This window comes from Ceratotherium simum, chromosome 26 (assembly GCF_057802395.1).
Source record: "Ceratotherium simum simum isolate JZ-2026a chromosome 26, ASM5780239v1, whole genome shotgun sequence".
NCBI classification, from domain to species: domain Eukaryota; kingdom Metazoa; phylum Chordata; class Mammalia; order Perissodactyla; family Rhinocerotidae; genus Ceratotherium; species Ceratotherium simum.
In genome coordinates, this window is record NC_141925.1 from 19178170 (window position 1) to 19201449 (window position 23280).

At 46.8% G+C, this 23280-nt stretch overlaps 1 protein-coding gene across 2 annotated transcripts in view; it reads left to right on the forward strand.

Moving 5' to 3' along the window:
* OTOA (otoancorin) overlaps window positions 1-23280 on the forward strand; it is a 56961-nt gene that overhangs the window by 23863 nt on the left and 9818 nt on the right. For both annotated transcript variants that reach the window (XM_087449201.1, XM_004442708.3), the window contains exons 13-23: window positions 721-888; window positions 1655-1795; window positions 5118-5176; window positions 5368-5485; window positions 7688-7761; window positions 9734-9869; window positions 11564-11754; window positions 13275-13368; window positions 16176-16305; window positions 19095-19282; window positions 20706-20861. In XM_087449201.1, coding sequence (XP_087305327.1) covers window positions 721-888; window positions 1655-1795; window positions 5118-5176; window positions 5368-5485; window positions 7688-7761; window positions 9734-9869; window positions 11564-11754; window positions 13275-13368; window positions 16176-16305; window positions 19095-19282; window positions 20706-20861 — 1455 coding nt within the window. The remainder of the gene's footprint in view (window positions 1-720; window positions 889-1654; window positions 1796-5117; window positions 5177-5367; window positions 5486-7687; window positions 7762-9733; window positions 9870-11563; window positions 11755-13274; window positions 13369-16175; window positions 16306-19094; window positions 19283-20705; window positions 20862-23280) is intronic.

The following is a 23280-nucleotide window of genomic DNA, read 5'->3' on the forward strand; positions in this document are numbered from 1 at the left end:
GTCTTCACTCCCAGGGAGGGGAAGAAAACAAGTATAATTCCTGATAGGGCAGCCAGCTACAATCATATTTGTCATACAATAGTAGACTTACATCCTGAAACATTTCTGTATTTCAACTCAGAGCTTCTACATGGAGATAGATGAGCGTGGGGCTTTGCTGTCAGATTCCTGTCAGGTGACACAGTGAGAGAAGCGGGCCGTCTCAAGGTGCTGTGAGAGGGGGTGGGGGCTGGGTGAACTGAGAGCCCTGTGACATACCTGGAGGGGTGGTTGCTGGCCACTTCTTACCCATTGTTGCTGATGTGGCCCCAGGATTGCCTGATGTGCAGATTTTTTTGAAAAAAACAGAAATTCAAATCTGGATTTTTATGGGAATTCCTACAATTTTTAAATGTTGTCAGCTGGTTCAAATTAAACACAAAAAAGCCCATTGCCTAGTCAGCTGTGGTGCATGGGTCACCGCCTTTTGATGTTTACACTGTGGCCTCAGGTAGCAGGATAATTCCCGCAGTGGGGCAGTTACCACCAGTCTTGTGTTTTGATGTCGAACTCTCTTTCCTGACAGAAGGAAGGAAGGTCTGGGAGGGCAGCGTGTGTCTTGTTCACCGCGGTGCCCCGAGTGCCCATCCCAGTACCCAGCATGCAGCGGGGCCTGGTAAATGTCTGAGAGGTGAGAGGCCAGAGCAGAGCCTCACCTCCCTGTGGCCGGTCCTCGCCCAGGTGCTGTCCCTCTACAGTGTCAGCCAGATGGGCGTGCTGCTGGCTGGGCTCGGCACCCAGGCCTTCTACGGCATGGATCGCAGGGCCCTCTTACACATCCTGAGGAGCACCATCTCCCTGCACGTGTCTGACTTGTCGCCTGCCCAGCAGCAGGGTATCCTCAGCAAGGTGAGAGGAGGACATCTGGTCCTGGGCTGCATGGCTCAGAGAGCACGTGGGTTTGGGTGTGGGCAGTGGGCTGTGACTTTGGGCCATCGGCTCAGGGCTGGGGTTAGCTCTGCCCTTGCTGTGGGTTTGGTCTGGAGAATGTCTTCTCCCGATGCCCACCCTCCCTCCTTTCCAGAAAGAGCCCCTCGGGTCATGCTGTATTTCTTCCCAGACCCCATTCTCTCTCTAGCCAGTCTAATCTGGAAGCCTTTCTTAAATTAGGTTTCTTGATATAATAATGTTTTAAAGTTTGTTTTTCAAATCTAGAAGTGAATCCTGCAGTTCCCAGAGTGCTTCTGAAAGCCCCTTCCATGATGCAAAGTCACGCCTATGTTCCTCTTTCTCATTTGGCAGGGGGTCTCTGGGGCATCCTGTTCTATCAGACCTGCTATGTCCAGTTGCAAAATCTGTTAAGGGGTTTTACCTAGAACACCAGCATCTGCCTTGCAGAGGGCAGCAGCACATATGGTTAAACCGAAGAGCCTGGGTTTTGGAATAAGACAGACTCGGGCTTGAATCTGACTTACCGACTTTCAACCAATTGCTCATGAAGCCTCGTTTTCTTACCTGTAAAATGGGGATAAGGATAGTCCTCACCTCATTGGGTTGTTGAGCAGATCTGATGGATTTTGTTGCCCGTGAAGCACTTGCCACAGTGCCTGGCCCTTACCCAAAGTTCAGTGCACCTTCTACACGCTTCTTCTTATGTTTCTTCTCATTTTGGCAGATGATCGAAGCAGGAGATACCACCTCAGGTGTTGTGGAAATACAAGGGGCTTTCTTTAAGGAAGTGTCTCTCTTTGATTTATGGAAGGAACCCGGATTCAACTCTACGGTCCTCAAGGAAAAGGAACTTCGGAGGAGTCAGGTATGAACACGAGGCCCACAGATTGTGCCTGGGCTTCTGACTGTCTGTCTTGTGGGAAGCGTCTGTTTTCAGGTTAATTTGGTAAAAGAAACTTATTTCTATGTGATTAAACTCAGGAGGCAGAATAGTGTAGTATTAAGAAGTTAGACAAGACCTGAGCATGAATTCGGGTGTTGCCATTTATTAACTTTGGGGTCTCTACTTCCCCTCACTTGGCCTCAGTTTCATGTGGAAATGGGGATAATTTCTCATGAGAATCAATGATATAAGAGATATATATAATTACCACCTGGCACGTGGGCAGTGTGCTATAAATATTAGCAGTTATTATGTGTATTATTAAATGCTGCCAGCACGGAAGCATGGGGTGGAATGTGCTGGAGGCCGATGTGCTGCCTTAGGACTTTTCCTGACTTCCTTTTCGTTGAGTCCACTCTTCCATTTCATTCACTCATCCAGTGTTTGCAGAGCACCTGGCCACTGCGTGCCGGGCGCTGTTCATGGTGCTGGTGCTGGGGACGCAGAATTGAACAAAACAGAGGAGAGTCCCTGCCCTCAGTGAGCTTCCATCCTTGTGGGGGTGATAGACAATACGTAAGATTAGTAAGTCAAATGTGTGCTGTGTTAGATGCTGATGAGCGCTAAGGAGGAAATAACTCGGGGAATGGGGAAGGCGTTTTGGAGGGCGGGTAGTGAGCTGTTTTAGACAGGGTAGCCAGAGACAACCTCACTGAGCTCAGAGAGTGGAGGCGCCGATCTTTGGGACCTCACGGGCACTGTGAGGACTGCCTTCCACTCTAGGTGAGAAGAGGAGCTGGAGGACGCTCTGAGAAGGGGCGAGATCTGACTTCTATTTTCAAAGAATTACTCGGCTGCTGCATGGGGGCTGAATTGAGAAGAGCAGGGAGGGAGCAAAGGAACCAGTTAGGAGGCTATTGCCTAATTCAGGCGAGGGACAACAGTGGCTGGCTCAGACTAGGAGGTGGCAATGCAGGTGGTGACCAATGGTCAGATTCCGGATACATTTTGAAGGTAATGGCAACAGGATTGGCCGTCAGATTGGATGTGGGTGTGAAAGAGAGTGAGGTGTCAAGGCTGATGGTCCAGTGATCTATTGCCGCCTAACTGCCTCCCAATTCAGTGGCAGTAGCGATCGTTTTCTTATTTATGCGCATGGTTCTGGGAGTTCTTTTTCTGGGGGTGTGGGGTGGGGGGTGGGAGATCAGCCCTGAGCTAACATCCATGCCAATCCTCCTCTTTTTGCTGAGGAAGACCGGCCCTAAGCTAACATCTATTGCCAATCCTCCTCCTTTTTTTCCCTTTTTCTCCCCAAAGCCCCAGTAGATAGTTATATGTCACAGTTGCACATCCCTCTAGTTGCTGTATGTGGGACGCGGCCTCAGCATGGCCAGACAAGTGGTGTGTCGGTGCGTGCCCGGGATCCGAGCCTGGGACACCACAGTGGAGTGCACGCACTTAACCGCTAAGCCACAGGGCCAGCTCCCGGTTCCGGGAGTTCTTGCTCAGGGTCTCCCATGAATTAGATTCAGGTGGAGACCAGAGTCATCTGGAAGCTCACTCATGTGTCTGACACCTGTGCTGGGGAGACTCAGCTGGGGTTATCTCTCTCTAGCTGCATGAGGTCTCTCCATGCAGTGGGCTGAATGGTGCCCCCCAAAAGATATGCCACCCAAAACCTGTGGGTGAGGATGTGACCTTATTTGGAAAAAAGAGTCTTTGCAGATTTAATTCAGTTAAGGATCTCAAGATGAGATCATCCTCGGTTATCTGAATGGGCCCTAAGTCCAATGACGAGTGTCCTTGTAAGAGGAGAAGACCCAGGCACCAGAAGAGACGACATAGTCGAAAGAGATTGGACGCACACAGAGGAGAAGGCCGTGTGAAGACGGAGGCAAAGACTGGAGTGATGCAGCCACAAGCCAAGGAATGCCTGGAGCCCCCAGAAGCTGGAAAAGGCGAGAAAAGATTCTCCCCTACAGGCTTCAGAGGGAGCCTGGTCCTGCTGACACCTTGATTTCGGGCCTCTGGCCTCCAGAACTGTGAGAGAATAAATTCTATTGTTTTAAGCCACCAAGTTTGTGGTAATTTGTTGCTGCAGCCCTAGGAATCAAACACACTCCAGAATGGTGGCTTTAGAGGGGCTGGCCTTGTGTGGGCAGTTGAGGGCTCCCAAGGTGTATGTCCTGAGAGAGAGAGAGAGAGACTGGAGAAGCTCTGTCAGCTTTGATGACCTCACCTGGAAAGTCACATAGTGTCACTTCTGCTGTACTCTTTTGAGGCAGTCACGAAGGCCCCCCAGTTTCAAGTGGAGGGGATATAGATTCCACCTCATGATAGGGTAGTGGTTCTGGAAGGTTCTAGAAGAGCATATTAGACAGAAAATATGTGGCCACTTTGGAAAACACATCCTGCCATGGAAGCCATCAAGATATTTTTGTTCCAGCAACTGAGTTAATGGAGTTGCCATTCCTGAGATGGGGAAGACTGTGGGAGTGACCCAGAACTTGACCCTGTGCCCAAGGAAATCTCCGGGGCCACCCACACACACAGCGCTGGGAACCAACCTCCCCTGCTGCTCCTTTCTCCTGGGCCTAGCTGCCACGTCACAGACGCCTCCGCCTAATGCCAGCTCACGATTTATTCTGTTTGGGGAATTATATTCAAAGTTTCAGAGTCTATAAAATAGATGAATATTGTACTTGATCGCATCTGCAAGTTAGGTGTTCTGTAAAATTACGTTCCTTAAAACAAACGACTCCCCTGCCTACTGGGTATTGTTCTCCCAGAGTGCCTATCTGGGAGGGTTTGGGGGGGGGCACGTGCTGCCAGCAGGAGTTACTTTGTTGATGGTCCTTTCTAGCCCGTCCTGGTCTGTTCATCCATCTCTTCCTGGGATGCTATGTGTTCAGGAACAGGCAGGTGGGCGTGGACATGGGGCCTACAGAGGGTCCTCGACTGGACAGCGGCTTCATAAAGCACAGGAAGTAAACCTCCAGCTGTGCTGCCCAGTGGCGTTGCTCCTCATTGGCCTCCTAGAGCATAGGGGATCACCTGAGGTGTGAGGGCGTGGGCTCTGCAATTAGTTGGATACCAGTTCAAATCCCAGCTCTGCCACTTAGCAGTTGTGTGGTCCCGGGTAAGTAACATAGCCCGTTAAGCCTCTATTTTCCCATCTGTAAAGTGGGATCATGGCCGTGCCTTCCCCATAGGGCCTCCCCGTGCTGGGCACACCGCCATGCTCATCACGGTGAGCGAGTGCTCCATCCCTCCATCAATGCTGGCAATCATTCTCTCCCCTCAGGCCTTGTTCCTGTATGAACTTCTGTCCAAGACAACCAGAAGGCCTGCGGAGCTCCTGAGGTAGGAGACGGTAACCCAGCCTGGGGCTGATGGGCTCTTTGGAGCCTTCCGCGTGGGGAGCCTGATTTCCCGGAAGGAGAGCTGGGCTGTCCCGTCGGCAGCCTGTGTCAGATCAGATCTGCCTTCTCCTGTTCCTTCTTCGTCTCTCTTCCCTACTTCCCTTCTCCTGGGTCCCTTGTTTTGTTTTCTAGCACGGGGCAGCTGGTCAAAGGCGTGACGTGTTCCCACATTGATGCCATGAGCGCAGAATCCTTTCTGGCCCATTTCCAGTATTTTGAGAACAACCTCTCCCTGCTTTCACCACATCAGGTATCATCAAGGCACATTTCTGCTTCCTATTTTCTCTCTTCCAACCCCAGTCACCAGGCCTGGATTGACTGTGGCGTCTTGAGATATTTATATCAGGATTATTCAGATGGATGTGATGATGTGGGTCAAATATTGAGCCAGGTTTTCTCCAGTTTCCTTCTTAAAGGCTCCAAATACCAATGTCTCCACAGCCAGAGTGTCAACAGACTGGTTATTCCATACTCAGATTGGAACTGTAAATACAGTTGGAAGGTGGACCATTTTGCATGTTCATGATTATGTTCTCTGGAGACTGAAGGTCATTCCTTCATCCAACATTCCTATCTTTCCCAGGGGAAGCCTGCAATGGGAACAATCTTCTAAGAGCATTTCACTTTTTATTTAAAACTTCATTTTCCAAGCAGTTATGGAGACGCTTTAACTCTTTGGGGAGACCAGAGGCAGTAACTGACTTTTCACAGTATCTAAGCAACTGAAAATGGGCCTTGGGAACAGCGTTTGGACTTTGAAAGTAAACTGCCAGCTGTGCAGAGTCCTGGGAGGGTGAGCAGGTGGATACATAAGGTATCTTCCCAACTCTGGCCTCAGTGCCTTCAGATCTGAATGAAATTTCCAAACAATGAATTCTCTCCCCGAGAGCCAGGAAGCATAAAGCTTGGCTTATAATCCTTTGAGATCATTAGAGGAATGTGCGCAATTTTAATGAAGCCCTGTCATTCCCTCGGATTGTCCATTCTATCAATGGTTCTCAAATATGAGCTTGCATCAGCGTTACCTGGAAGGCTGGAGTTGTTCAGTGGGTATAAAGTTTCAGTTTTGCTGCATGAATAAGTTCTATAGATCTGCTGTACAACTCAGTGCCTGTAGTTAACAATATGGTATTGTGCATTTCAGAATTTGTTAAGAAGGTAGATTTCATGTTAACTGCTCTTATCGTGAAAACAAAAGGACACAGGAAGCTTGGGGAGGTGTCGGATATGTCTATTACTTTGATTGTGGTGATGGTATCATGGGTTTTGCATATGTCCAAACTCATCAAATTGTACACATTAAATATGTGCAGTTCTTTGCATATCAATTATACCTCAATAAAACTGTTAACAAACAGATTGCAGAGCCCTACTTGCAGAGTTTCCCTTATAGTAGGTCTGGAGTGACGCCTGATAATTTATGTTTCTAACCAGTTCCCTTGTGAGAACCTTTGAACTATATTAAAAGCCTTGCCCGGGAAGGGAGGGAAGCCAATAGCTGATCAAATGGATGGAGGCCAGACCTGCTTTGAGGAAGACCTACATGTTCGAGCAGGAAGAGTCGCCCTAAAAAAGCCCCTTACCTAGACTCTCCCCAGTTCTCAGAACCTTCAAATACCAGTTCATTGGAAAATTTACCTTTATTGTTTATATTTTTCCTGGAAACACATAATTATTATTTCAAAAGAAATAGTGAGAAAGTAAAATTTGCCCTGGAGCAGTGGTTCTCAACAGGGGACCATTTGGCTGTATCTGGAGACACTTTTGGTTGTCACGCCAGGAGGAGATGCTACCAGCGTCTAGTGGGTTGAGACCAGGGATGCTGCTTAACATCCCACAGTGCAGAGGACAGGACCACAACAAAGAGTTATCCAGCCCCGAATGTCAATAGTGCTGAGGCTGAGAAGCCCTGCTCCAGAGGTAACCACAGGGAAAAGTTTGCTGTTGACTTGGAGAGTTTTTTGGTATATATAAAACATATTTACATGTAATTTAAAAACCACAAATTAGCTCATGCTATACACACTGTTCTGTTTAACTTTATATATAACACACATACATATAAAATAGGGCCTGGACATCATTCCATGTTAATCTATATAAATCTACCATATGGTAACATAATACTTGCATAGTATTCCATTGTATGGATATGCCATAATTTGCTTAACCAGTCCCCTACTGAGGGACATTAAGGTTAGCTCTCACTTTCTTGTAGTTATAAACAAAACTGGCGAGCATTCTCAGACTTAAGTTTTTGTGTTCATCTTGCTGTTGCCACAGTTTTCTCATCCATAAACTGGGCGCCGTAGTGGTACCTGCATCGTGGGGTGTTCTATTAAATAAGTAAACATATATAAAGCACTTAGAACAGCGCCTGACACACCGAAAGCACAATCTGTGTTTGCTCTTATTATTGGCCTACAATCCTAGAACTGCTTTATTTTTTTAGGTTAATTGTTTGGCGTGGAAGTACTGGGACGTTTCCAGGTCCTCTATGCCACCCTTCCTCCTGGCTGCACTCCCGTGAGTGAACACTGGCCCCCCTTTCTGGCTCAGCAGTATGGGAATGACTCGAGCCAAAGTGGTCTCTCCCCCTGGGTTTTGTGAGGAGCCAGAGGCGGAGTGGATCATGCCTTTGACAGTTAAGCCCTTGAGAACTAGGATTTAGATTCTGAGCCCCATGTAGATATTTCAGACAGACTCTCTTGCTTTTTTTTTGTTATTTAAAAACCAATGCCAAAGCAATGCAAGCCTGAATGAGTGCCAGGGAAGCAGGTCCATCTGGTCTGGCCTCATAGCTGGGCCAGGCTCCAGGGGCACCAGAGCTGGTGTGAGCAGTGGGGACTTCTCCTGGGATGTGTGGGCGTTCAGGCTGTGAGGGCAGCCCTGCTTTTTAAATATGGTTTGGACACTGTTTCTCTCTTTTTCTCTTTCTTTCTTTCCCGCTCCCTTCTCTTGCTGTTATTGTCTTCATTCGTTCAAAAAATATTTATTGAGCGATTACTATGTAGCTAGTTCTCAGAGATAACAAAATTTTCCCCTTATAAAAGCTTACAACCTCATGGGGGGGGGGAATAGATGAGCAAGAAGCCAATTATAATATCAAGTTGATATTTGGTTGAAAGTGATGCAAACTTAACTCAAACTGGCTAAGGCAATAAAAAGCAAATTTTGGGGCCAGCCATGGTGGCAAAGTGGTTTAGTTTGTACGCTCCACTGTGGCAGCCAGGTTCAGTTCCCAGGTGTGGACCTACACCACTTGTCAGTGACCATGCTGTGGGAGTGGTCCACATACAAAATAGAGGAAGATTGGCACAGATGTTAGCTCAGGGCAAATCTTCCTCAAGCAAAAAGAGGAGGATTGGTGACAGATGTTAGCTCAGGGTGAATCTTACTCAGCAAAAAATAAAATAAAAGGCAAATTTTGGGTTCAGTTAACTGGAAAGTCCAGGGATGGGCTTCAGGCATGGCTGGATCCAGGGGCTCAGAGGATGTAATCTATCTCTTTCTTGGCCCAGCTTTCCTTTGTAGGCTTCTCTGTCAGACAGGTTCTTTCTCTGTGATGGTCCCTGGCAGATCCAAGATTACTTCTTCCTCATTTCATATTCAGGGAAAAGAAAGAGACTTTCTCTTCCCATCCTTCTTAGTAAAAGTCTTGGTTTTGACTTTCATTGACTTAAATTGGGCCAATTTGCTCTCCATGAGCTAATCACTGGGGTTGGGAGGATGGGTAACTTTGACTGGCTTAGGTCTGTATTGCACCCTTGGAGCTGAGAATGAAATGGGCTCCACCTCTAACCACAAGGATTTAGAGTGAAGGGGGTGATTCTCCAAGAAAGGCAACTGCTGTTATCGTGGTAAGGGGTGATGGACACTGGGCACAGAGGAGGAATATCTCCTTCAGACTGGAGTCAGAGGAGAGTGAGCTAAAGCTTGAAGAATGAGTTGGGGTTAGAGATTCAAGATGAACACTCCAGGCGGGACACAAGGGATGTTCGGTCCGGCAGTGGGTAAGGGAAGTGAAGCACTCTGGGGAACCCATGGTGTGCACCTGCAGAGTAGCTGGGAGAGAGTACAGGGACGGTCAGATCAGGGAGGACTTGTGTGACACCTGAGCTGTTTCACCTGTATTCTGGGCACAGCCCTCAGATGTATGTTTCAGAGAGACCATCACCACTGCCCACAGAGAGGACAGAATGCAGGGGCCCTGGCTGGAAGGAGGGACATGGTGGAAGCTTATTTCTGTAGCCTCGACCTTGGCATGGCTGTCTCCCTCCACTCATCCATGTCTCAGCTCAAATAGTCCTGCCTTAGAAGGGGCTCCTCCTGGCTGTCCCACCATCATTCTCCACTACGGCCGTTCTGTTTTCCTCCTTACAATTATCGCCAGCTGATTTATCACATGCTAGCTGCACTAGCATGCAGACCCTGATTTCTGGGGCAAATACAGAGCAGCCACTGTTTACCTTCCCTCATTCTCCCCGTCTCTCTCCAGGGCTCGCTACCTGGCTTCTGTCCCCGCCTCCCAGTGTGTGCCCTTTCTCATCAGCCTGGGCAAGAGTCAGTTGGACTCCTTGGTTTTAGATTCCCACAAAAAGAATTTGGTCCTCGGGAAAGTGCAGCAGTGCCTGGTGAGGAAACTCTTCCTGGGTGACAGTTTCACTGGTGTCCCTTCCCCTCTGGGTGTCGTTGGCCATTCCAGGGAAGCCTCAAGGGATTTGGCCGGAGTCTTAAGCCTGCTGTAATGGCCAGAGTCTGACATGTGGGTCTCAAAGCTGTCTCTGAAGCCACTGGGTAGGACAGTCTTGGCTATTGGTTCTGGAAACTGCCATTCTGGGCCCTGAATGAGGGGAGGCCGCTCTGGGGGACTGGAAAGAGCACAGTACACAGAATCTGGGTTCTAGACATATCTCTGCCAGTAGTTGGTTATGTGGCTTTGGGCAAGTCACATCCCCTCCCCAAGCCTCAGCCTCCTCACCTGTAAGATGGGTGCAATAGCACTTCCTTCATAGAGTCTGAGGGCACGAAACAGAGGACAGACGGTCTGAGTGTGAATCCTAGCCTGGCAGTAACTGGCAGTTTCTGTATCTTTAAAAAGTGGAGGGTAGGGGCTGGTCTGGTGGCATAGTGGTTAAGTTCGTGTGCTCCACTTTGGCGGCCTGGGGTTCAAGGGTTTGGATCCCGGGCGTGGACCTACACACCGCTCATCAGGCCATGCTGTGGCAGCATCCTGCATAGAAAATAGAGGAAGATTGGCGCAGATGTTAGTTCAGGGACAATCTTCCTCAAGAAAAAAGAGGAGGGGGCCGGCCCCGTGGCTTAGCGGTTGGGTGCGTGCTCCGCTGCTGGCGGCCCCGGTTCAGATCCCGGGCGCGCACTGACGCACCGCTTCTCCAGCCATGCTGAGGCTGCGTCCCACATACAGCAACTAGCAGGATGTGCAACTATGACATACAACTATCTACTGGGGCTTTGGGGGGAAAATAAATAAATAAATCTTTAAAAAAAAAAAAAGAAAAAAGAGGAGGATTGGCAACAGGTGTTAGCTCAGGGCCAGTCTTCCTTACCAAAAAAAAATTATATAAAAATGGAGGGTAGTAGTACTTACTTCTTACAGTTACTTTGAAGATGAAGGGATTAAGACCTCTAAGCCCTTAGAATGGTGTCTGGCACATGGTAAGCACTCAACAAACATTAGCAAATTTTGTCTTTTCTTCTTTGCTGAGGAAAATTCACCCTGAGCTAACATCTGTTGCCCATCTTCCTCTTTTTGGTGAGGAAGATTCACCTTGAGCTAACATCTGTGCCCGTCTTCCTCTGTTTGTATGTGGGTCGCCACCACAGCACGGCCAGTGACAAGTGTTGTAGGGCAGCACCAGGGAACCCAGGCCACTGAAGCCGAGTGTGCGGAACTTAACCACTCGGCCATGGGCCAGCCTCTGTTTTTGTCATTTTGAGAAAGAGCTTTGAAGGCTTTCAAGTGCCATACAAACACTGAATGCCGTTTTTATTATTGTACTATTATTATGATGCTTGTTGACTCGGGGGCGTCCTCAGAGCTGTAACAACGTGGTCCAGCCCGCATTTACCGAGTGCTCGCCATGCGGCAAGTCTGCCCACATCTGCTCCCGGTGGGGTCTCCCCCACTCCCGAGCCCTGCGTCCCCGGGGGAAAGTCAGGCCCCGCCCCGTCTATACTAGTCCACGGCAGGTCGGCGATGCAGATTCCAGAACCTTGACGAGGTTTTGGGTCGGGAAGTGTTTTTAAGAGATCATGATCTGGAGCCCTGCTGGATCTTTCCATCAGCTCCACTTGTCGGTTTCAGAACGACTCCGTTGCTGACGAGTATGCCGTGGACATCGTGGGGAACCTGCTCTGCCACCTGCCGGCGGCCATCGTCCACCGCGGGGTGTCCCCCGGGGCCTGGGCCGCCGCCCTGCACGGCCTCAGAGACTGCGCAGACCTCAGCCCCGCGCAGAAGGCCGCGCTGAGGCTCAGGCTCCTGGAGCAGCGCGGGTGAGCGGGGCGGGGCTCGGCTGCGGGGTGGGCGCGGGGGCTGAGGGGCCCCCAGCCCTGGCTCTCCCGCCCTCCAGACAGCGAGAGCCCCTAGCTTAGGACGAGCTTAGGTGCTTGTGTTTATTCTGGAAATGTGACCTTTCTTCTTTCAGATTCCCTGTAAAGTAAAAATACATCTCCGCAAATGGAAAGGGAAAGAGTTTTGAAAAGGCGGCATCTTACAAACGGGCAAGGAGATGGTATTATTATTTTAGTTATGAAACAACAACAACAGTAATAATAATGCCAATAATCGAGGCATGAATGAGGGCTCCCTGGGGAAAATAAAACTGTCCTTTCCCATGAAGAGTTTTCTGAAGTCACCTCAGATGTTTGAGTAGGGCCTAGCTGTCGGTCAACAGTTAGACAACTCAATTCCTGAGTCCCAGGCATTGTCCTATTATATAAAGTTTAAGAGCATGGACTCAGGAGCCAGACTCTTTGGGTTAAAATTTTGTTTCTGTCGTCTACTGTCATGTGACCTGGGAAAAGGTACTTAATCTTTTTGCACTTTATTTCCATGTCTGTAGAATGGGGACACTAATGGTCCCCACAGGGTCGTTGCAATGATTAAATGAGGCTTACAGTAGTGCCCGGCACACAGTGCTGAGTATGTTACACAGCGTTTTACCTGCTTTGCTGCTAGGACTGAAGATACGGTGGTCACTAAGCTAGCTATGGCTGCTGCCCTCATGGAACTTCCAGTGAGTGGGGTAATAGTTTTAATCAGAGAGATAAAGAGATGGTTTGCCTTGGCCCCAAGAGAAGGATTATTGCTGCTAATTGGGCAGACTTGCTTTAGAGATGTCACAAAGTACAGTGTGAAGCACTTGCTGTGGACATTTGTGGTCTCTATAAGAACAACAGTGGATTCTGGGTCAATGTTGTTATTATCTTGCCAAGTTCAAGACGAGATTTCATCTTGCTATAAGAGAAGACTGTTATGGTAATTTAAAAGGAACAAATATATCACTACTGTTCTACTGAGGAAGAGGAGGAAGGAGTCACTGTGATGCAAATGACACAAATTCAGTAGTTCAATTCAAACTAAAAAAATGGGAATTTATTAAGTTCAGAAATTGAATGTAATGGAAAACTCCAGGAGTGGACTTCAGTCAGGGCTGGATCCAGGGGCTCAAGTGATGTCAACAGGAATATATTCCTCCCATCCCTCAGCTCTGTGTTCTTGGGTGTGGTCTTTATTTTCTCCACTTGGTGATAGGAGTGGCCTCCAATATTCTTTTTACTGCTAGAGATCCCAGAAGAAAGAGAGAAAGCTTCTCTAGTAGTTCCATCAAAATTCCCAGGGATGACTCTAATTGATCAGCCTGCATCACATGCCCATTTTCTTGGTCAGGGAAGTGGGACCATGTGATTGACAGCCTCTCCAGGTGCGACGTTAATCTCCTGAAAGAAGAGGATGCTGGGGGAAAAGGACAACAGCACGGTTTTTCAATTTCCTGCTTATTATCTCTTCTTAGACTTCCCCAGAACTGGACAGCTGAGACTACAAAGGACTTGGGACCCTTTCTAGAACTTTTCTCAGGAGAAGAATTGAGCTCTATTGCCACAAAGGTACCTCTGTGTTCTGTCTTTAGAAGGCTGAAGGAGTTTGAAGGGGAGAGAAAGTGTGGTCAGTTATTCTCCACTGGGTTTGCTGCCAGTTTGTGTTTCTGGAAACTTCCTCCCTGCCTCAAAGAGCTCAGATGTTTCCAGCTCCACTCCAGGATGTCCAAGGTTCAGGAAAAGAGAGTGAGGCAGCAGCTGAACACACTCCGGCCTTCCGCATGGCCCTCCAGGCAGACGTGCCTGGTGGGAACTGTCCTTTAGCTGCCACTCTGCTGTCTGTTTGCTTCCCCCCGCGTACCCGTTTGAAGTCTTACACCCACCAGCACCATGTGCACACGTATATGTATGTCGAGTATGTGCAATCACAGGTGCAAACACATTTAACCCCAAAACAAATCTTAGTGAGCATTGCCTTTGGGTATAGCCCTCTACTTGGAGTAACTGTCCAAGACTTGGATGGTCTAGGCCAAGAGGCATGCCAGACAAGCCTGAATTCGCCATCTTGTGCTGCGTAACAAAGCCACACAGTCTCACTGGCTTGCAGCAATAAGCATTGATTTCTTGCTGACTGGTCCGCAGGTCATGGGGACAGCTCTGCTTCGTGAGTCTGCCTCTGGGGCCCAGGCTACCTGCAGCATGTTCTTCTCACCGTGAAGGTCTGAAATTCCAAAAAAGGGAATGCAAAGTGCAATTCTCCTTCAGGCCCAAGCTGGGAAATGGCACACTGTCTCTTTCCATTGGCCAAAGCAAGTCACGTGGCCAAGCCCAACCTCAGCAAGGCAGGAAGCAGGTGCCCCCTGCAGGTGGACGGGGGAAGGAGTAAATGTTTGCCGAACCAGAATCAGCTCGACTGCACAGCACATCCTCGTGGTTGCACACGCACGATGTATGTTGTCACACGTGCTCAGCAGGGCCCGAACACACGGCACGTCCCCCAGGTTCACACATGCGCAGCACACATTCCAATGTCCAGTCGTGGGAAAGTCAGCTTCCGGGCTGTCCAAACACATAGTCATAAGTGGTGGATGCATCAATATTATATACGTATCTAATCTTTAAAGAAATCAACTTTAGAAATTGAAAAAATCTTGTATCAACATGGTTAAAGCTCAAAAACACAATGTAGGGTTACAAAAAAGTGAGTTGCAAAAGAATAGGTACAGGAGAAGAACGTAAATAAATAAATACCAGTTAAATTAATTTTAAGCACATGCCAAACAATTCTATATGTAAGAGAAGTGTAAACGTACATGAGAATGGTTAGTTACCAAATATCAAATTCAAGGTGACAGTTACTTCTGGGGAAGGAGGGAGGCCAAAGGCTGAGGTAGGGACCTATTGATTATAGTTGTGATGTTTTATTTCTTAAGCTGGGTTGTGAATACATGGATGTTTTGTTGTATTATTCTCTATACTTTTTGTTTTAATGCCTGAAATATTTAATAAAACAAGTAATATATGCTGCTTGTTAAAATTTCCCAACTATACCAAAGGCCGTAGGATGAGAACAAGTCTCCCTCCCATTCCACACTTCTGGGGCCTCAGCGGCAATGGCTGTTCCCAGTTTCCTCCGCATCCTTTCAGAAAAATCCTCCTCCTGCCTATACTTGTTCTCCTTTTAAAAAATACAAAATGGAAAACACCATTCACCTTGCAGTGCACTTTGCTTTTTTTTTGTGAGGAAGATTGGCCCTCTGCTAACATCTGCCAATCCTCCTCTTTTTTTGCTGAGGAAGACCGGCCCTGGGCTAATATCCGTGCCCATCTTCCTCCACTTTATATGGCACGCCGCCACAGCATGGCTTGCCAAGCGGTGCGTCGGTGCGCACCTGGGATCCGAACTGGTGAACCCCGGGCCGCCGCAGCGGAGCGCGCGCACTTAACCACTTGTGCCATCCGGCTGGCCCAGCGCTTTGCTTTTTAAAAGTTAACTGTTTATCTCAGAACAGCTGATCTCGACCTTAGAATCACTGGGGAGATTCTAAAATGGACAGAGTGGTCTCAGAATCTCTGGGGTGGGGCCTGGGTGTCTGCAGGTTTCCCAGGTGATTCTCGCCTCCAGCCAGGGCTGGGAGCTACTAGTTTAGACTGTGGCTCTGATTCTCAAGATTAGACTAGAAAGAGGAGCTGTAGAACCCGAGGCGCTTTCTCTTCGGGAGAACGGGGACACAGTGGCACACAGCCATGTGGGACTGTCTGATGAATTCTCTGGTCTCTTGACAGGTCTACCAATAATATCCCAAGTCTTGACAAAGTGCATCAGTTCTAGCTGAGAAATGGCACCTTCTCCAGGGTAGTCAGAAGCCCCCTCATGGCTAGTCTTCACCCAGAATCCAGAGATAACCCTCTTTTCCTCCTTTTTCTGATAAAGTTTAATAAAACTAAAACAGTACCAAACCAAAAAGGGGTAGACACACCTACATTTTTTAATAGAAATTATCAGATTGCCCTGGTAATGCTGTACCATCTAACAGTCCCACAGAAAAATAAGTGTGCATCTTGCCTATATCTTGGCCAGCACTAGGTATTATCACTATTCTATTTTTGACAATCCGATGGGCGGAAAACAACGTATACTTACGTTATTGAACATTTATTGGATTATCATTGAGGTTGGGTACCATTTTATATGATTCTTTCTAGAGACCAAGTTAATTGGGCTAGGGATTAAACTTATATGAGAAGCTGCTGTAAAGAAAAAAAGACAATGGAGGCAGTGAGGTAGTGTTACAGTTTAAACTCTGATTTAAATCTGTTTAATGTGCTTGAATTACTATACGTTTCTCCTCTTTCGTCTTCTCTACCCCACACAGTTTCCTCACATCCTTCAACAGACAGCTTCCAAGATGGCGGGGACTCTGCCCCCACAAGAATTCCTCTGGGCTGTCTTTGAATCTGTTCGGAACAGCGGTGAGAAGAGGCCCAGCTCTGAGCCCAGCTCTAGTGAGTGTTTCCACGGTATCCGAGCCCATGCCATGGCGGTGGTGTTAGGCTTAGTCCCTGGCATTGAGCCCTCCTTGTCCAGGGGACTGGGTGAAATGTTTGCAAGGCAATAGAATGCAAAAATCCACATCTTAAAAAAGTGGTTTGGAATCATATCCTGCACTCCTTACCCAGGCTAGTAGGTTTAGTGGGTGAACATGTGCAACAAACATTTCAAAATGATAGACTTAAAAGCCAAAATGGCTGAGTTTCAATGTACTGTAGTGCTGGGGCCAGGCTGGTGGGGTTTGAACCCTGGGTCTGCTGCTTCCTGGCTGTGGGACTTTGGGTAAGCTCCTTAACCTCTCTGTGCCTCAGTGTTCATCCTCTGTAAAATGGGGATAATGGAAGTCCCGACCTCATTAGGTTATTCTGTGGATCAATGGGTTTAAACCTGTAAACTTGCTCACAACAGTGCCTGGCATGTGGGAAATGCTCAGTAAGTGTCAAATATTTTTATTATTATTGTGCACCTACTAAGCACATACTTGTGCCAGGCAGGAGGAGACAAAGCTAATCAGAGCCAATAATAATTGTAATAGTGAGAGCTGACTATTATTCAGTGCTCGCTTTCTGTCCTGCAACAAATAATTTTGGAGTGCTGACTCTGTGACCAAAACAGACAGAAATCCATGTCCTCACAGAGCTGACGTTCAAATGGGGATAGCCAGGCAATAAATTACATACATAAGTAAAATACATGGTGTGTTGTGTGCTGGTAAAGGCAGGAAGGAAAATAAAGCAAGGGAAGGGGTCAGGGAGTGTGGGGTGGGGGTTTTAATTTGAGAAGAGAATGATCCAAGAAGGTGACATTCAGTAAATGAGAGGATGACATTTGAGGAAAGGCCCAGGGGAGGGGCAATGTGGATATTGGGCATCAGAGTCTTCTAGGCAGAAGGAAGTGTGCCAGGAGATGGAGAGGAATGGGAAAGGAGAGGCCAGTGTGGCTGGAGCGGAGTGAGAGACAAGACCGGTCATATATAATGGAAACCCTAAGGGCTTCGGCTTTTACTCTGGGTGGGGGTTTCTTGGGGACCATCAGGCAAAGAAGTGTCACAACCTGATTTATGTTTACTTTGGTTGCTCATCTGTCCATGCACTATCTCGTCTTCACCTCTGTCCCATGAGGTGGCACTATGATTTCTTCCATTTTCTTGACAAAGGAAACTGAGGTTCAGAGAGATTAACAGACTTGGCCAAAGTCACAGAGGTAGTAAATGGCAGCTGTTGGATTTGTACCCAAAGCTGGTGGTGTTCACCCCTAGCTCCTACTGCCCTCCCAGCCTAGCAGTCTGGTTGTCATATTGCAATGCTCCTGCTCTGTCCCCGAGGATATATGAAAGTAGGATTTCCACGCTCGGGAGGGGATGCTCTGTTACCAGTGCATAGTCAGTTTTCTTTAGTTGGTTCTGAGTATTAATTGCTGCTGTGCTTCTAGTAATTAATGAATTAGCTGAATTACTACTTGGTTTTATTTTACTTAATTTTTATGTGTGTATTGATTCATTCAACAAATATTTGCTGAACACCTACTATGCCAGGCCTGGGGATACAGCAATGATAAGACCAAGTCCTTGCTGCACTATTTAACCCTTCTGCTCCTCTCTAACTCTGTGATCACTGGATCCTCCTTTCACTGGAAATTGGGGTCGAGGGGGGTCTAGGGGTGTGGGTCTTTTCTCCCCCCCAAGTGGGCTGTGATAAGGATGTTTGAGGACCACACATGGCCCCCTTGACCTGGTCCACTTTTGCCTCTTGATTGGAGTCCAGTGAATTTCCACTGAAGATGCAGTGCGAAGGGAGGGGCCACAGGGCTTGGGAGATGCTGGGGCCCCGGTGGTGCAGGTGAGTCTGTTAGCCTCAGCGTGGTCAGCCACTGAGACCAGAAGTCCAGGATTGCTCTTAAGACAAGGAGCCGTGGCTTCTCTCCCAGGTTGGGCACATCTGAGCCAGCAAAGACAAGATCTCATTTGTGTGTTGATGATGGGGAGCTGGTTTGACCAGGTAAGGTTCAACTTATTCAGAGAGTGAAATGGATGGGTTTCTCCTGTTGCCAAGGACAATGCAGCAGGCCCATTTCTCCTCTCTCCTGGGATGGGAAGGCCATAGGCCCCACTAAGATTTTTATGGAGGGCAAATCATCCTCCCTTTCCATGCTTAGATAGGAGTGCTCCTTCCTCATCATTCTGGAAGCCTTCACTCTGGGTTGCAAGCTCAAATGCATGGGGTGGTGGCGGCAGGTAACATTAATAATAAAAATGGCTAACATATATTGAGTGCTTACTGTATACCTGGCACTTTTCTAAGTGGTTTATATATAACAACACATTTAGTCCTCACAAAAATTCTATGAGGTAATTTTATCCTCATTTTAGAGATGAGGAAACTGAGGCACAGAGGGGCTAAATAACTTTGGATTTGAATCTAAAGCCAGAACTGTTCACCACCAGCTCCTACTCCCACAAGGCAGTGCGCAGTCCAGTTGTAATTTTACAGGGCTCCTACTCTGTGCACGTGGCTGTGCAAAAAGTTGGCATTTCCACAATTTTGTTACCACGTAATTAGCAAGAAATGGCAGAAATGGGATTCAGACTGGTCCCTGAGTCCCTGCTCTCAATTTCTATGCTACGCTGCCTCTCGTGAATAAATCCAACTGGAGAAGGATATTACTCATTTCGATAAAGAAACAGACTAACGTTTCCTGAAATTCTCTTTCCTCTGTTCCTTCCCTGCGTCTCCCCATTCTTCAGGTTGCCATGGAGTTGCGGCTCCCTCTTCAGAAGACATCTTCAAGTTGGCTGAAGCCAATGCCTGCTGGGCCCCCGAGGACCTGCTCTGCATGGAGGAAGACACGTTCATCAGGAGCGTGGAGCTTCTGGGGGCCGTCCGGGGTTTCAGCTGGCCTCAGCTGATGACCCTGAAGGAGAAGGCAGTACAGGTACAGCCCACCTCAGGGAGGAAGCATTCCACAGAGGAAGAAACCCAACATAACGGTCCCAGCACTTCTGTGCATAGAGCCCTTCTCCGGGAGTTTTCGCTTGTGGTATCTTGTAGAAATTTCACTCCACCGGCTGAGTGCCTGAGCTGTGATCCCCGCATCTGAGAAATTTCTAGTGCCTCCCTCTTAGGGCTGTGGTGGAGAACAGAAGGAGATGCGTCTTGGCATCTAATGGACGCTCAGTAAATCAAATTCTGGTGCTCTGACCGAGACAGTTTCCAGGAATTGTGTCTTTTCTTTCTCCATTTGGAGAACCCCAGCTGCTGCTCACAGCAGGTTTTCTCAGAATCTGTTGCAAATTCGTCAGAAAACATAGCAGAAAGAATTAAAAAGAGGGCTGGAAGTAGTTTGCCATCTTTATAAAAGTCCCTTTGAGTGGCTTGTTTCAGCTGTCTAGTAATATCTAGTTACCCTGGTAGAGTTAAGACATTACATTTCTTAAATTATAACTCTATTTTTTACGTAACTCAAGTTTATTGTAGAAAAGTCAGAAAATAATAAAGCGGAAAAAACAGTCATAATCTTTTACCCAGAAATAAGCACTGTTAATATTTTGGTATTGTCACTAAAATATAGAGCTTCCCAGACTTCTGTATATGTGTGTAGAATATATTTGGATATTTCATACATTTATTTCATGTATACTCACATATATGTGTTACGAAAAATAGTATCACACTCACCTACTGTTCAATAACTTGCTGTCCACACTCAACAGCATACAATGCATGTTTTTCCATATGAGAAATATAAATCTATATCAGTATTTTAAATAACTATATAATATTTCATTTTGTGGCTGGTTCTTATTTTTTTTAGCTAATTGTTAGACTTTTAGATTGTTTATATTTTTTAATGCCTCAAGGTACATATTTGTACATATTTCTTTGGGCACTTCTCTCATTATTTACTTAGGCTAAATTCCCAGAGGTGGAATTTCTGGGTCAAAGAGTATAAGTATTTTAAATATAGCCAAATTTCCCTCTTAAAATGTGTACCAATTTATATTCTCAACATCAACAATATATGAGGGTATCCTTTACCCCATAGCTTTCCAACAACAGAAATGATCATTCTTTTTATTCCTTGTCAATATGATCAGCCAACATGGTATTCTTTGATTGTTGTTAATGTACGTTTCTTTAATTATGACTGAGATTGAACTTTTTTCTGTATGTTTATTTCTTCTTTTGTGAATTTCCTGTTCATGTCTTTTGTCTATTTTTTTAAACAAATGTAGTCATTTTTTCTTAGTGATTTATAAGAGAACTTTATATATTAAGGAGATTTACCCTATGTCTGTTTTAAATGCTGTCACTAGTGTTCAGTCTTAACTGGCTTTTTTTTTTTTTTTAATCTGAAGGTTTGGGACATGCCTTCGTACTGGAGAGAACAGCATATTGTATCCCTGGGGCGCATTGCTCTGGCTCTTAATGAAAGTGAGCTGGAGCAGCTGGATCTCAGCTCCATTGACACTGTGGCTTCCCTAAGCCAACAGACAGAATGGACCCCAGGACAGGTAGGTAGATGTTGCTAGATCTTTTAAATATTCCACTTCTGTCTTAATTTTGTATATTTTCCTTTATATCATTGAACATACCTGTAGTCTTTATAATAGCTGCTTTAAAATTTTTGCCGCTAATTCTGTCATCACTGTCATTTCTGAGGCTGTTTCTATTGACTAATTTTTCTCCTAGTCATGGGTCACATTTTCTTAATTGCAAGCCTAATAATTTTGACTGGATGATGAGCATTGTGAATTTAACATTGTTGAGTGCTTGATTTAGTTGTACTCCTTTGAAGAGTATTGGGCTTTGTTCTGGGGTACATTTAAGTTACTTTCAGTTTGATCCTTTTGAGACTTCCTTTTGAGCTTTATTAGGGCGAGTCCAGAGTGACCTTTATTCTGTGGTTAATTTGTCCCCATTACTGAGACATGAGTCTTCTGAGGACTCTACCCAATGCTCCACGTATTTCAAAACCTCTCCATTCTGGCAGGTGGGAATGAACTCTTTCCAACTCCAGACGAGCTCTGGACATTGTTCAGCTTACCGCTTGCTGATATGTCTTTCCGATATTTGTGTGGAGTTTCACTCCTTGCATGTACTTGGTACTCGGCCAAAGGCTTGAGAAGACTTCTCTGCAGATTTCTGGAGCTCTCTGTGCAGTTTCTCTCCACTACTTTGCCCTACAGATTATAGGTGCCCTGGCCTCTCTGAACTTGGATCTCTGTATCCTCAACTCAGCTGGACCACCAGGCTTATTTGTGTTCCTTTTCCTGCTCAATGGCCTGGCAACTGCCTCTGGGCAGTAAGCAAGGGCAATTTTAGGGTTCACTTTATTTGTTTTCCTTCTCTCAGGATTATAGTTCTATGCTCATTGTTCTCCAGTGTCTGAATACAGTTGTTTCATATCATTTGTTCGGTTTTCTCATTGTTTACAGTGGGAGGGTGAGTCCTGTGTCAGTTAATTCTTCATTCTCAGGCAGCTCTTTCTCAGTGATTGCTTCCAGCACTAGGCTTACATATTATCTAATTAGCAACCCCATAAAAAATTGCCCTTTCTCATTAATTTTTGAAAAAGTCCCAGCATAGACTCCAATCATGTAATTGCCCACCCATAAACAATCTGGCCAGGGGTAGAAGGTGTTGGCTGGCCAGGTACGCATCAGAGAGTGGAGTCCATCTCACCATGTCCATGTGAACTGGGAGTAGGGAATGGGTGTGTGTAGGCTGCATAAAGGCCCCCAGAGATGTCCACATCCTAATTCCTAGAACCTGTGAATATGTGACCTTATGTGGCAAAAGGGACTTTGCAGATGTGATTAATTTAAGGATCTTGAAATGGGGAGATTCTCCTCAGTAGCCCAATATAATCACAAAAGTCCTTCATAAGGAGGAGGCAGCAGGGCGCACCGCTACAGAAGGCAATGTGACAATGGAAGCAGAGGGACACAGAGAGAGATTTGAAGGTGTTGTGCTGCTGGGTTTTTTTTTGAGGAAGATCAGCCCTGAGCTAACATCCATGCCAATCATCCTCTTTTTGCTGAGGCAGACCGGCTCTGAGCTAACACCTATTGCCAATCTTCCTCTTTTTCTTTCCCCCTTTTTTCTCCCCAAAGCCCCAGTAGATAGTTGTATGTCATAGTTGCACATCCTTCTAGTTGCTGTATGTGGGACACCACTTCAGTGTGGGCCGACAAGCGGTGCGTCGGTGCGCGCCCAGGATCCAAACCCGTGCCTCCAGTAGCGGAGCGCCAGCACTTAACCGCTAAGCCACGGGGCCAGACCCTGTGCTGCTGGTTTTGAAGATGGAGGATGATGCTGTGAGTCAAGGACTGCAGGCAGCCTCCAGAAGCTAGAAAAGGCAAGGAAATGAATTCTCTCTAGAGCCTCCAGAAGGAACACACCCTGCTGACCCCTTTGAAGACTTACAACATCCAGAGCTGTAAGAGGATAAATTTATGTTGTTTTAAACTGCTAAATCTATGGTAATTTGTTAGAGTAGCAAGAGGAAACTAATACGCTGTGGCTTGCCAAAGGAAAAGCATGGTGTTATCAACAAAGGGAGAATGGGTGCTGGGCAGGCAGAACTAATGCGTGTCCCCTACTTTCATGAGCTTTTTCTAACCAGGATTGCCATGCCCCATAACTCTGAGTGGCACCATTCAAATAGAACACAGTGTGAATTGTGCCCCCCCGCAGTTGGGCAACATGGGGGTCCTGGCCATGAGGATTAAATGAGTTAATAGATGTAAAACATTTTGAACAATGCTTGGTGCGTAGCAATCAATAAAAAGTGGTTGTTTGCCTCATCATTGTCGTCATCATCAGCATCACACTCCCTCTCTCTGGCAGTTTAATAGTTTCCTCATTTGGAAGATGGGAGGGTTAGACCTAGCAATCTGAGGTTCCTTCCACTCTGACATTCTATAATCG